Source organism: Pan paniscus, chromosome 9, assembly GCF_029289425.2.
Source record: "Pan paniscus chromosome 9, NHGRI_mPanPan1-v2.0_pri, whole genome shotgun sequence".
In the NCBI taxonomy this organism is placed as follows: Eukaryota; Metazoa; Chordata; class Mammalia; order Primates; family Hominidae; genus Pan; species Pan paniscus.
The window spans coordinates 125,488,961-125,504,183 of NC_073258.2; the positions used below are offsets into that span (position 1 = coordinate 125,488,961).

The 15,223-nt window shown below is 43.8% G+C and overlaps 1 protein-coding gene and 1 pseudogene across 5 annotated transcripts in view; both read right to left on the minus strand.

The window, feature by feature from the left end:
* The window catches only part of MSANTD2 (Myb/SANT DNA binding domain containing 2), a 35,645-nt gene extending 27,036 nt beyond the window's left edge, over positions 1-8,609 (minus strand). For all 5 annotated transcript variants that reach the window (XM_024930860.4, XM_024930858.4, XM_034933950.3 and 2 more), the window contains exon 1: positions 6,326-8,609. In XM_024930860.4, coding sequence (XP_024786628.2) covers positions 6,326-7,102 — 777 coding nt within the window. In that variant the 5' untranslated portion in view covers positions 7,103-8,609. The remainder of the gene's footprint in view (positions 1-6,325) is intronic.
* A 5,056-nt stretch (positions 8,610-13,665) lies between these two features.
* Positions 13,666-14,790, minus strand: LOC134731210 (E3 ubiquitin-protein ligase RNF181-like; annotated as a pseudogene).
* Between the last annotated feature and the right edge of the window lie 433 nt (positions 14,791-15,223).

Sequence of the window (15,223 nt, forward strand, 5' to 3'; positions counted from 1 at the left end):
GACTATTTAAATGTAAATTAGATAAAATAAAAAATTCAATTTTGCAGTCACGCTAGCCACATTTCAGGTCCTTAAGAGCCACCTGTGGCTAGTAATGCCGTATTGGACAGTGCAAATTCAGAACATTTCCATCATCACAATAAATTCTATTGGACAGGGGTGTCCTAGGGAACCTAGAATATGCACTGTTTGCCCCAGTGAGTTGAAGTTATAAGACTTTTATTCCTGGCACCACCTCCTGGAATGGCAGGCCATTTTTTTTTTACTTTTATCAAGGTTCCTCCTACACAGGGGTAAAGTGACAGAAAGGTCAAGAAGGAACTTTGAGCTCCCCCTAGAGGTTTGAGTGGGTGGCCATGAGAATCCTTTTACAAAGATGAATTTAATACTGTGAATAACAACTTTTTACCTGAAACTGTTCAATATGGTAGCCACTAGTCACATATGCCTATTTATAACTTAAAACTGAATGAATTAAATATAATTTAAAATTCTGTTTCTCAGGCACAATGCCACACATTTTAAGGGCGGAACAGACGCATGTGACCAGTGGCTATCATACTGAACTGAGGTAGACAGAGAATATTTCCATCATCACAGAATTTTATGGAACAGTACTATTTGTACTACATGCTTTCTAAATTATTTTTTCCTTTAACATATCCTCTTAATGAAGTAACCAGAATATTTAACTCCACCCTTCACTGTATTTCCAAAAATGCCAGAAAATAAACCCAGAATTCTACTCATTCATAACATGTGCAAGTTCTTAGCTCCTTTCCTTCTAAAACTGAAATCTTAAATATAAGTGTATGATTGGTAGTCAAAGATGGTCTATTCTTTGAGGATACACATCAAGCATCTGTCAAATTCACAAGCAGATAAGCAAACTGGAAGGCACAAGATTTCAGGTAACATTGGGATGGTAACAACAGAGACTAAATATATAAAAAACAACACGAAATAAATCTAAACCTATTTGAGTAGCTTATCATATTTCTTAGAAATCTTTCAATGAGAAGGTAGAAGAAATGCCTTGTCTGCAAACGCCAAAGAGAAGTCCTCAGAGATGGGCGGAGTCTATTAAAATGCTTATCAGGGACAATGGGAGCTTTTTGCTCCAAGTTAGTTATCTTTGCCCTGTTGGTTCTTACAAATAATTGCAAGGCTTCAGAGCTAAAATGAAAGACCAAATATACTATATGGTGATTTTCCTGTTAAGAGTACAAAATTTGTTCCAAAGATGATGACAATTACTAATGAATAAATCTAAACAATGTCCCCAGAAAATTAATCATTTTGTTTTCTGGGCAGAAGACTCAAAATTTTATCTTTTATTTATTATTTATTTATTTTGAGACAGAGTCTCACTCTGTCACCCAAGCTGAAGTTCAGTGGCTCAATCTCAGCTCACTGCAAACTCCACCTCCCAACCTCAAGTGATCCTCCCGCTTCAGCCTCCTGAGGAGCTGTAACTACAAGTGTGTGCCACCACGCCTGGCTAATTTTTTGTATTTTTGGTAGAGACAGGTTTCACCATGTTGTCCACGCTGGTCTCCAACTCCTGAGCTCACGTGATATGCCCGCCTCAGCCTCCCAAAGTATTGCGATTACAGGCATGAACCACCATGCCCGGCCTCCTTTACCATTTTTAAATTTGTCTGATGAGCGACCAGCACTGATTCAGAAAAGGCAAGTTTTTTAGGTCACATTCAATCACCTTGCATTTCATCTTGAGGCACAGCTAGAAGTACACATCTGTTTCAAAGACATAAAGCCAACTCTCAAGAGGCAAATTTTTGGAGAACACCCAAAAATATGGGACTTGAGAATGAGTTTTGCAGTGCATCAGATTAACTGACTGAAGTGTGAATGCAGCATCTGGCTCAGAGTGAATGCTTTCATGAATTCCAAGTCTAGATAGGTCTTTCAACTACTACAGTATGGCCAGCGATGAGACTGGTCACTCCTTTGAAGTCATCACACTTATAGTCTGCTTTAGGCAAGTAACACTAAATCAAGTACCGCCTTGCATTCCATCCCTTGTGTTGTCTTGATCAGCTTTTTAACTCATTGATGTATGTACACAAGCTTCAATTGGATTTTATGCTCTTGGACTACAGGAGTGTATATTACACTTTTATTTTTATTTTTATTTTTAAAACTACAGTTCTTTTATTCATCCTAACACCTAGCAGACAGCCCTCCACATAGTAAACACTTAAGTATTTGGTGACTGGAGATATGAAAAGGCCTACAGTAAAAGAGAAAAATCATGCAATCACTAGATAAAAAACTACCTAGATTTGTGTATCTGACTCCAAAATTGGGCTGGAATTGTTAGCAGACAAAGTTTCTTCTGGCAAACAAACAAAAATGCTACAAAACTTCAAGATAAACAATCTATGTAGTAAGGCAGTGTCAAACACATCCGTTTTACCCAAACGACAGAACAAATACCAATAAGATGACAGACATCAAAATCAAACTTTGCAGCAATAAACAAATTTTCATATCTGACTGTAAATTAAAATCTTGTGTGCTTAGAAACGTGTTCATTTAGACAGTATTAAAAAGTAGGATGTTAGTCTCAAAATCCAAGAGTTAAATTATTAATTCAATTTCAATATTTATAATTTTAGTACTTTTACTGTATAGATAAGAGGACCAAGGCACAGTCCAGAGAAGGTAAGTGACAGGCTTTAAGGTGATTCAGGAAGGTGGTCAGAAAAGGGTGCAATAAGGCTCAGCTTTCTGATCCCTTATACAATGTGAGGAAGGCTGCTAATCAGAAATTATCTGACTAAAGGAAGGTTTGCATGGAAAAATTAAAGTTGCTATATAGCTCTTCCTTTTAAAGTTAGAAGAAATTATTTACTGGGTTTTCATAGTTGAATTCTTTTTTTTTTAAGAGACCAGGTCTCACTATGTTGCCCAAGCTGGAGTACAGTGGCTATTTACAGGTGCTATGATCATGGCACACTGCAGCCTCAAATTCATGAGCTCAAGCGATCCTCCCACCTCACCCTCTAAAGTAGCTGGGACAACAGGGAAGCGCTACTGTACCCGACTCATAATTGAATTTTTGACAGGAATTTCAAATATATTAGCCCAGAAATGTAATTGATTCACACATATTCCTTCTCTGTGAGCCTCTGACATTGAGTTCACATGTACTTTAGTCTGCCTAAGAAGTTCCTCCTTCTCCTTTTCCACATCTTACTACTTTGCTTCTATTTTGTAAAATCTAAAGCAAAAAGTATTACTAATTTCTTTTTGTAGTTCTCATCAACACAAAGTAAAAGAGATTTTTGAACTACTTGTTTTAAATCTGCATTTCTGAAACTGGGATCTAATGACTTGTTTTCAGAGGTTTGAGATTCTCTGAGATTTTAAGATAGCAGTTTTATTTTCATAAGCATAACCTGAGTTACTTGAACATCCACTTCATAATTGTGTAGGAATATGATTTCAGTGACCACATTTGCTTCTGTGCTGAAGATTACATTCACACTAAATCTCCTTAAATGCAGTATTCTTCAGACTGGGTTCCAAAGTCTGTTTTTTCGTTAAACAGCAGTATTATTGAATAATACTGCTGCAGATTTTTATATTTTCCAATATTCTCTTTCTAGACTTTATTTGGTGAATTAATTAAATAAGGCTGGATGTGGTGGCTCTCGCCTATAATCCCAGCACTTTGGGAGGCCAAGGCAGGCGGATCGCTTGATTCTAGGAGTTTGAGACCGGTCTAGGCAACACAGTGAGACCCTGTTTCTAAAAAAACAAAAATACAAAATTTAAAAATTAGCTGGGCGTGGTAGTAAATGCCTGTAGTCCTAGCTACTCAGGAAGCTGAGGTGGGAGCATCACTTAGGTCCAGGAGTTCAAGGCTGCAGTGAGCTATGATCACGCTACTGCACTCCAGCTTAGGCAACAGAGCAAAACCCTGCCTCCATTAAAAATAAACATAAAACAAATTAAAAAAATGTAGTGTCTACTATATGCTAGTACAGCAGTGAATAAGAGAGACCAGAACCTGTCCTTAGAGAGCTTATTCTGGCAGGAAAACTCAGCATTACTAATGAAAAAGTCTGGGTTCTTTGATTGAAATCACATAAAGAGTAGAGCACTTTAAAACACAAAACAGTTATCTGCCCTCCTTGTTAACAGCTACTATGGATCAGAGAACCCATACTCATCAGCACATTCCCAAAATATCCTAAGAGCTCGAGGTCAACTTGGTTTTACCTGTCTGGACACAGGTAAACCAATCCTCTTTTAAAAATTATTCAAATAAATCTCCTTTTCTTGCTTTAAGTTATCCTTCTCATAACTGGACAATGAAACAACCCAATTAGATACTCCCTGGTTGAGAAACACTTTTATGGAGAGATTTATATTCAGTGAGGTTTTGACAACACACTTTTTCTGCGTGATTGGGAAGTTTCTACAGACAGAAATCAATCAAGCTGAAACAGTTTGAAATGCCTAAAATGCACTTCTAAACTCAAGAAGAGGTCATGGATAGACGCTAGCCAAGACAGTACAAAAAGTCTCCCAAAAATTTAACCTTGGCTGGGCACGGTGGCTCACGCCTGTAATCCTAGTGCTTTGGGAGACTGAGGCAGGACAGCTTGAGACCAGGGAGCTAAAACCAGCCTGAGCTACGTAGAAGACCCTGTCTCTAAAAAAAAAAAAAAAAAAAAAAAAAATTTAATGAGCCAGGTGTGGTGGGGCATGCCTGCAGTCCTAGCTACTGGGGAGGATTGTTTGAGCCCAGGAGTTCTTCAGGTTGGCCAAGAGAGGGAGATCCTGTCTCTAAATATAAATAAATAAAAATTAAAATTTAACCTTAATGACTTTGAATAGAACAAATGAGATTCAGAGAAGAGTAGCTTTGTCCTGTTAGCTACTACTTTAATGTCCTTGTTAAAAAAAGAGAAAGCTTAAGAAGTCCCAAAGATAAATGTTATCAAATACACTAATTTAAATTTGTAATGGAGTAATTAATGGGTGGCAAATTCCTTGAACAATAGTAGGTTTTAAATATCTTAGTTTCTGGACCAAGTTTTCTAAGCAACAACATCCCCAAAGAAATACTACCGGAGCCAAGACCTGGAGAACTTTGGTGCAATTTCCCTCCTTTAGCTTACTCTAACTCATGATTGCGCCTATTAGACTTTATTATTGCTCTTTGGTGTGATCATTCTTATTTTATAATTGTTCTTGGTGGTTTTTATCTCCCTTCAAGAAGTTCCCAGAAAAAGTGCCAGCTGTATCAGAAAAGAAGTGCACAGATAATAGGATAAGTAGTTCAGTAAAAACTGGGAGAATCCTATCACAATCTTTTTAGCAGCCACTACGATGAGGAAATGAGCTTAACTAAAATACAACTCCTTATCTGCCAATAATACAAATATGAACGCCTAAAGTCAGTTCTAGTAGCAAAATCTTAACCTGGCTAAGATTTCTAGCCCAAATTAAGCCTCTGCATTTAAACATGCAGGTACACAAGGACGGCCAGATGCACACTGAGAGTTCTACTTGTCACCACATCCGGCACAGAAACTGAAGCAGGGAAAAACTGGCTTTCCTGAAGGAGCTTCCTAAGAAACCGCAGGGCCTCAAGCCAATCTAACTCTGGAGGCATCGACAATCCAAATTCCAGACCAACTCTTGGCCAAGCTAACTTTCATGGTGTACACTAACTCCGCGGTAACAATACACAATCTGGCTACAATCAAGCCTTTCCAATTCTCCAAAGCATCTCTAGTCTTACTCGTCCTTCGTAGCTCAAGATAGAAGCAAAGCGACTGACACAAAGGCCAGTCGTCCCAAGGCGCTTTTTCTATGGCTCCGCTATGGCCACTTATTAACTATTCCTAAACTAGGGGCTCAATGCCCCCCCTTCTGCCCTTCCTCAATCCTGCCCTGGCCGGTAAGCCTCTGCCTGGGAGCCCCTCCGCCTGGAACAAAGCGAGGGGCCCCGGCGGTGGGGGCAAGAGGCGCCAGCGGCACGGGGACTGCCGCACGGCGCACAATGAGAAACTACCAACTTCAGAGCGCAGGAACATCCTCAATTGGCAAGAAAGAGGGGCGGCGGCAGGCACGCCCAACTTCAAACTCAGGAAACCTACGGGCTGGCGGCCATCTGGGAAAAAGCCCCCTTCCCAGGGAGAGAAGAAAAAGGCGGAGGAGATGCGAGTCGCCCACCGGGCCCCGGAGGGGAGCCCTGCCCTCAGACCGGCCCCCGCCCCCGAGGCCCGCTTCCCCGCCTTCTCTCTGCCTCTGGTTCGCTGCCCCAGGCCGGGCGGCCGGTTACCTTGATGCGCTCCCGGCACTGGGACGGGGTCCGCTCGTAGCCCAGCTCGGCCAGGGCCCGGGACACGCGCTCGTACATGGCTGGCCCGGGGGCCTTGCTGCCGAACACCGTGCCGGCTCCCTCCAGCTGCTGGTACCGCGCCTCCACCAGCCGCTCGTTGCCCCACACTGCGATGAGCGCGTTCGTCTCGGCTGGCGTCCACGACATGCCCCGGCAGGCGGCGGCGGCGGCTGCCGCAGCCCCGCCACCGCCGCCACCAGGGGAGAAGGAGACCGAGGACGAGGCGGCGCTGCGGCCCCCCAGCCCCAGCCCGAGACCCCCGGACGCCGCTGCCCCCGAGCCCGCCGCACTGCCCGGCCCGAGCGGGGAGGCACCCCGAGGCGTGGAAGGGTCGGACAGCGATGGATTTCCGTCGCTCAGGCCACCAGGAGAAGCCGGGGAAAGCACCTCCATCTTCGGAATTTTTAGCGGCGAGTTGGCGGGCAGCTCCGAGCCACAGGGCGCAGCCATCTTCCAAGCGGCCGCCGCTGCACCGCCCGGAAGTGACGCGCCCGCGCATCCGGCCACCGCGGTCTCCGGGGCTGCCCTCGGGCCTGGCTCGCCCGCGGGCGGATGGCTCCGGGTCTCTGCTGCCGAGGATGTGGCTGCCGGGCGGAGGTCGTCCACTCCCCTGGGCCTTTCTCCGCGAGCCCTCCCACGCCGCCCGCTCCTCTCCCGGGGCGAAGGGCGGGGACGAGGCGCGCCGAAGCCCCGAGCTGAAGAGAAGGGTGGGGGCATGAGGGCGCTGGAGTGAGGAACAGATTGGAGCCTTCCCACTTCCTCTCCAATCTCAGCCCCCGGGAGGAGGGGTGAGGCCCGCGAGGGGGCCCGGAGTTAAGGAGGAATTGACCGTTTCTCTCTCTCGTGTCTCCCCCGCCTCTGCCCGTCTTCCCTCTAAGCCGGCCTCTAGGTGCAGAGGCTGACGTCCAGGATGGGGACCAGGGAAGCCTCTGGAGGGTATATCCGGGAAGGCACCAAGGCTGAAGTGAGAGCGGTTCTGGGGAAGGCTTTAAAAAGCAGATATGGACCAGGGTAGAGTTCGTACGCTGTAGCTTTTCAAGAACACCGATCTCATTAATTAAAGAACAGCAACTATTTAATTCCAGTTATAAATTATTGTTTTCCAGTTAGTCTGGGTAGGTGTGGCCGTTTATAGAATAGTTAGATTACATTAGTCTTTATTGCGTTGGTACAGTTGTCTATAGCTTGAGCATATAAAAACTCCTGAGCCCAGCAGAAAAGTTACTTTCCAATACTATTCTCCATCCTCCGTGCTTTGGAAGTTGCATCGTTTTCCGGTTTTTCGTACTCAAAGAACACTGTCAATTATGACAGCTCTGTGACCTCTGGTAATGAATTAGTGTATTAGTCACTCCTGAAACGTTCCTTAAAGTGCTGGAACTTAACAGTAGCACACCACATCCAGTACACAGCTGTACCGTATTTCCATATTTTTCAAAGCTGAAAATCTTAATTGGATATCTTGGATCATTAACTTAAAACCTCAGCGGATTTTTCTTTCAAAGCAGACATAACTGAGGATGCTGACCAATGAATGCAAATAAACTATGCAATATTTTTTAAAATAACAAATGTATGTTAGTTTTTTTTAAGCTGAGGTCAACTATGTTTTGGGGGGGTATGTGCTCTTTTAAATTATTGTTTTATTTCCATCGATTTTGGGGGGTAACAGGTGGCGTTTGGTTACATGAATAAGCTTTTTAGTGGTGATTTCTGAGATTTTGGTGCGTCCGAGCAATGTACACTGTACCCAATGTGTAGTCTTTTGTCCCTCATTAGCCTTCCCCTTACCCCCGAGCCCCCGAGTCCCCAAAGTCCAATGTATCATTCTTATTGAAGACAGCTAAATTTTTAACTCTGAGACTCACTGGAGAGAATGACTGGTTGTCTTTGGGTGTTACTGAAAAGCCAAAGGATTAAGCAATAGGGATAAAGTAGAGGAGGAGATAATTGTTCTCGTATGTCATATGAAAATGCTACCATAGTTTATAAGCTAACAGAAGAAGCCTGAGGAAGTTCCCGAATTTATGATATCCTCTTCCCTTTTTTCCAAAGAAAGATGCAGTCTAGCACCTCAGTTAAGAATATGGACTCTAAAGTCAGACTGCCGGGCTTCAAATTCCAGTTCTGCGACCTCAGCAAAGTTACTTAACCAAGCTCTCAGTGCCTTGTTTTCTTCATCTGTAAAATGAGGATGACGTCACAGCATTGTTGAGAGAATTAATACAGGTAAAGTCCTTAGAACGGTGCCTGGTTCACAGTAAACATTGTGTGAGGACTGTAAAAGAATCTGAAACATCTATCAAAACAAAATTAACTCTCATTCAGCCCAGTGATAAATGTTTTAATGTCATAAGGTATTTGGTGTGTATGAAAGGGAGAGTTGTGCCTAAATCATATACTAAATCAGAGATTCCAAAGAGGTGTGTGTGTGTGTGTGTGTGTGTGAGACAGGGTCTCACTCTGTCACTGAGGCTGGAGTGCAGTGGTGTGATCTCAGCTCACTGCAACCTCTGGTCCCAAGCTCAAGCGATCCTCCCACCTCAGCCTTCCAAGTAGCTGGGACCACAGGTATGTGCCACCACTCCCGGCTAATTTATGTATTTTTTGTAGAGATGGGGTTTCGCCATGTTGCCCAGGCTGGTCTCAAACTCCTGGGCTCAAGTGATCCTCCACCTTTGCCTCCCAAAGTGCTGGGATTACAGGCATGAGCCACTGCACCCAGCCCTCCAAAGAGTTTTTAAATTACCACTTTAACCTTCTGTCATTGTCCCACAAGTCTGAAAAACAACAACAACAAAAACCCCTCCCCCTATTATCATGGGATCCTTGGGATGTGGCTTTGCCAGCCAGAAATCTCTGTGGCTGGTGGTGCCTTTGCCCAAGTTTTGCTTGGGCCCACTAGGTTCCTTCTGCCCACTCAGCCTGGCAGGCTGCACTCAGCTCATGCTACCAGCCCAGATCCCACACCTGCCAAGGGTAAGCCAGGCACAGAGCAGCAAGGGGTGCATGAGCGAGCAAGTGTGGGGTCTGGCCACTGCCCACAGCCAGGCACATCAGCTATGGCAGGTTGGGCAGCTCCAGGAGCCAGCATGGGCACTGGCTCCCTGTGAGGTTGCGGCTGGACCAGGCATACCGCGAGCAGCTTCTGCTGCTGGTACCAGGGAATGTGGTGGCTCCCAGAAGCTTGGCGACACCAGGAACTGCAGAGTCCCAAAGAGGGTGTAACAGCCCTGGTTCGGGGAGCTCCTAGGTCTGGACTCCCCAAAGGGCCACAGGCAGGAGAATCGCTTGAATCTGGGAGGCAGAGGCTGCGGTGATCCGAGATGGCACCATTGTACTCCAGCCTGGGCAACAAGAGCGAAACTCCGTCTCAAAACAAACAAACAAAACAAAAACAAGTGTCTCTATATGCATGGGTGTGTTTCTGGGCTCTTCTATTACATTCGTCTATTTGTCTATCCATTTTTCTATTTGTGTTGCTTGTAATAATATCACACTGCTTTAATTACTGTGAGTTTATAGTAAGTCTTATGTCGAATACAGCAAGTGCCTCCTTCTCACCCTCTTGCTTTTCCTCCTCCTCTTCCAAGAGTAGCTTGCTATTCTTAATCTTTTGCATTCTCCTATACATTTTAGAATTCGTTTGTCAAATTCTACAGAAAAAAACTGCGGTTATTTTGAATGGTATTGCATTGAATCTGTGGACCAATTTGAGAACTGACGTTCGTACAGTAATCACCCTTAGAGTCCTTGGAAATGGTATAAACCTTTAGTCTCTCAATAAAATTACGTTATTTACTTCATAAAGGTCTTACACATTTTTGTTCAGTTTGTTCCTAGGTAGTTGATTTTTTAAAATGTTTTTGTAAGTCGTATCATTTTTAAATTTTATTTTCTATTTTTTTTCTTTTGAGACAGGGTCTTGCCCTGTCACCTAGGCTGGAGTGCAGTGGTGTGAACATGGCTCACTGCAGCCTCAACCTCCGGGGCTCAAGCAAACCTCCTGCTGCAACCTCCCAAGTAGCTGGGTCTACAGGCATGCACCAACACATCTGGCTAATTTCTAATTGTTTTTGCTGGTATATAAAAATACTAATTGATTATCTTATTTTGTATCTAGTAATCCTGATGGAGCAGTTGATTAAAATTGTATATCATTGCACGTCATTCTCTTTTTAAAAATCCAAGCCTAGTGAGACCCTGTCTCTACAAAAAGTTGTTTTTTTTTAATTAGCTGGGCATGGTGGTGCACATCTGTACTTGCAACTACTCGGTAGGCTGAGGTGGGAGGATTGCTTGAGCCTGGGAGGTTGAAGCTGCAGTGAGCCATGATCGAGCCCCAGTACACTCCAGCTTGGGTGACAGAGCAAGACCCTGTTTCAAAAACAAACAAAACCACCAATGACTTTCCCTTGGAATGATATAATCCAAACTCTTTGCCATGCCTATGGTGGTTTTAAAACATGTCTGCACATTGTTTGACATTCTCCCAGGAAGAAATTAATTGAGTCTATATTTCCTCCCCTTGAATGTGGGTGGGTCTTGGTGACTACCTTGATAAACCGAATGTGATACAAGTGACACTGTGACTTTCAAGGCTAGATTTGAAAATACCCTGCAGTTTCTGGCAGTTTCTCTTGAGATACTTGCTCAGAAGCATTTCATCCACCATGTAAGAAGTTAGGCTATCCTAAGTGTACACGGAGAGACCACAAAGAGAACAAGAAAGATAGCCAATGAACCAGAAAGATTCCAGCCTCCAGTTGGTTTTCTGCCTACTCCAGGCTCCAGACTTGTGAATGAAGAAGTGTTGAGATGACCCCAGCCCCAGCCACCACCTGACGACAACCATATCAGAGATCCTGAGAGCTGCCTAGCTGACCCCAGGCACCCCCCAGATTTGTGAGCAAAATGAATTATTGTTGTATGTTCTAACCCACTGAATTCTGGGGTATTTGTACGTAGCAATGGATATTTGGAACAACAATCTGTAAGGCCCTTTTTACTCTGAGCTTAACCTACTGTGCAAACTTCATCTACCACCTCAAATATGCCCCAGCCACCCTGACCTCATCTGCCCCATCAAGCGAGCCAAACTTATTTCTGTTTTGGAGCATTTGGAGTTGTCATATCTCCTTATCTTAGAACACTCTTATCTTAGCTCTTCCAGTGACAATCCCCTTCTTGTAATTCATCTCCTCAAATGTCACCTCCCCAGAGAGGCCTGTTACCTTTTTGTCAACAGCACTTATTTTCAGAAAACACTTGTTTATGCATATTAATTTTTTTCATGTATTTATCGTCTGCATTTTCTTTCTAGCATGTAAGCTGTTTGAAGCCGAGGACTTTGTCTGTTTTGTTCACTTCCAATAGATTCAGCACTTAGAAGAATGCCAGGCAGGCCTTCCCCACCAACCAAGATGGAATAACAGGGAAAAGACATACCCTTCTATCTTCAATAATTGGAAACCCAGACAAAGTTTGTGAAACGCTGGTTTTCAAGACATAGGACATCAGACAATCAAGGACAGTAAACACTGAGATGGGAAACAAACAAGGTGAGTACTGCAATTGCCCAACATTACTAGCTGGAAAGAGTTTCCCGACCATGGCAGAGGGAGGAGGCTCCTTTGAGGTTCTGTGGTGTCCCTGAGTTGAGGAGACAAAGTTGAAATTGCAGAGTGGTCAAGGCAGCTGGAGTTTGTAGAGCAGAGTACCAGAAAGAAAATAGATGCACAGAGAGAACCTCAGAGATCTACAAAAGATCTCAGCTCTTCAGCTGTGCACATATCAGTACATGCATGTGACAAAGCACCCCAAGGCCAGGGGAAGAATCACCTGAAAGTATGAAGAGAAGAATACTTGGAGCACATACAAACCAGGAATAATTTCAGTTCTCACCAGCCAAATTGGAAGACCCCATAGATAACAGGCATTAGGTAGAGCAGGGGTCCCCAACCTCCAGGGGCACTGACCAGTACTGTCCATGGCCTGTTAGGAACTGGGCTGCACAGCAGGAGGTGAGCGGCAGGCTAGCCAGCAAACCTTCATCTGTATTTATAGCTCCCATCACTTGCATTACTCCCCATCACTCCCCATCACTTGCATTACCACCTGAGCTCCACCTCCTCTCAGATCAGCAGCAGCATTAGATTCTCATAGGAGCATGAACCCTATTGTGAACTGCACATGCAAGGGATCTAGGTTGTGCACTGTTTATGAGAATCTAATGCCTGATGATCTGAGGTGGAGCTGAGGCAGCATAGCTAGGAGGTAGGTATTTTGTTGCTGGGGAGTGGCCGCAAATACAGATTAACATTAACAGAGAGGGTTGACTGCACAGAGACCATAATAAAACAGTTGCCTGCAGACTCATATCAAAACCCTATCAGTGAGTGGCAAGTGACAATTAAGCTGCATCTGGTGGCAGACTTTATAGAGGCAAGTGAGTCGATGTATTTCAATTGCACAGCTCTATCTGGTGGCAAGTTTTAAGTCAGAATCTGACACTTAATTTAGTCTGTGCATGGCCTGCCCATTATTTTATTTACCACTTCTGTCTGTGCCTCTTTGCTGCACTGAACACTTGTCTCAGTCACAGTTTTGGTAAGCCCACAAGCTAACCCTAGCTAAAATGAGTAAAAAGCAAACGACACTGGAGAGCTTCTTTGAAAAGTCAGAGAGACCCAATGATGAGACAGCAGAAGACTCTTAAGATTGCCAACAAAAAGAAAGCTGCACTTAAAAGAAAATACCAGACTGGGCGTGGTGGCTCACACCTGTAATCCTAGCACTTTGGGAGGCTGAAGCAGGTGGATCACTTGAGGCCAGGAGTTTGAGACCAGCCTAGCCAACATGGTGAAACCCATGTTTCTAAAAAAAAAAAAAAAAAAAAATTAGCCGGGAATGGTGGTGCGTGCCTGTAATCTCAGCTACTCAGGAGGCTGAGGCAGGAGAATCTCTTGAACCCAGGAGGCAGAGGTTGCAGTGAGCTGAGACTGTGCCACTGCACTCCACTCCAGCCTGGGTGCCAGACCGAGACTCTGTCTCAGAAAAAAAAAAAAAAGAAAATGCCAAAAGTTCTACTTAAATTATGGGTTAATTGCAACAGGTGATTCACATTCTCTAAGCCCACTTTGTATATTATGTGCTGACCCACTATTCAAGGAAGCCATGAAAACTTCAAAACTGCTTCACCACCTGGAGACCAAGCACCCTGCATTAAAAGACAAGCCTTTGGAGTTTTTCTAAAGAAAAAACATGAACACGGAGAACAGCAGTAATTATTGAAGGCCACTACTTCATTAAGTGTGTCTGTACTGAGAGCATCGTTCCTAGTGGCTAACCACGTTATTAAAGCTAAGAAGCCCTTTAGTATTGGTGAAGAGTTGATCCTGCCTGCTGCTAAGGACATTTGTCATGAACTTTTAGGAGAGGCTGCTGTTCAAAAGGTGGCACATGTTCCTCTTTCAGCTAACACCATAACTAGAAGAATGGATGAAATAGCAGAGAATATTGAGGCACAATTGTTAGAGAGGATTAATGAGTCACCGTGCTACACAATCCTCAAAAGGGTTTTGTCCCAGAAATAGACTCATACATATATGATCAGTGATTTTCAACAGTGGTACAAAGGCAAGTCAGCGCAGAAAAAATAATCTCTTCAACAAATGGTGCAGGAACAATTGGATATCCATAAAATGAACTCGGATCCACGCTTTGCACCATATGCAAAAATTGACTCAAAATAGGTATAGGTCCTAGACCTAAATGTAAAAACCTGAAACTCTAAAATTTCTCAGAAAAAAAATGGGATAAAATCTTTGTGGTCTTGGATTAGGCAAAGATATTTTCTTGTGTTTGTGGGTAAAGAAACCTTTAATGAGGGTTCAAGGTGTAAGAGGAGGACCTTGTAGAGAGCCCGCGCTTAGCCCCAGCCTCCTCATACGCACATGGCTCTGTAGAGGTTCTCCAGACAGTGCTGCTGCTGCTGTTTCGAGACTTATCTCCTCTGTGCTCCTCACAGGTGTCGTTATCAGCGGGCAGCTCCTGGCAGCACAAGGGACAGGGATTTGTCTTGCTTAGCCGGGGCAAAATGCAGTTAGAATGGAAAAGCTAATGGCAAGGCATCCCAACAACAGCCTCCTCCTCCTCAAGCACATGGGGCACTTGTGTGTGTCTCTCAGCCTGAGAGCTCCTGATGACTGTCCTGGGGAGGTTCCCAACCACACTGTCTTGGCAGCTGGTGGAGGCAGGTGGTGATTCCAATTTACTGCCATCCCCGAGTCTTCAAAATCCATCCTATTGAAAAGTGATCTGGTGAGCTCCAGCAGCATGTGGGTTAGGATCTCTTGCTTGGGGTTCAACAGCTTGCAGTCTTGTTCATTGAAATAGGCTGTCATGGCTGCTCAGCTCTCTGACATATCTCTCAGACTGGCAAAGATATTAGGTCTGACACCAAAAGTACAATCCATAGAAGAAAAAGGATGGATACATTGGACTTCATTAAAATTAAGAATGTTTTCTCCTTGAAAAATAATGTTAAGAGAATAAAAAGATAAGCCACAAACTCGGAAAAAAAGTAATTGTGAATTACATATCTGATAAAGTACTCGTACCCAAAATATGCACAAGAATCTCAAAACTCAATAATAAGAAAACAATCCAATTTAAGAAATTATTTTAACATACATTTTACAAAAGAGGATATATGGATAGCAAATAAGCCCACAAAAAGATATTGAATATTATTGACCATTGGGAAAATGCAAATTAAAACAAAATGAGATACCATTACACACCTATTAGAATGTCTAATATTGAGAAGACTAATCA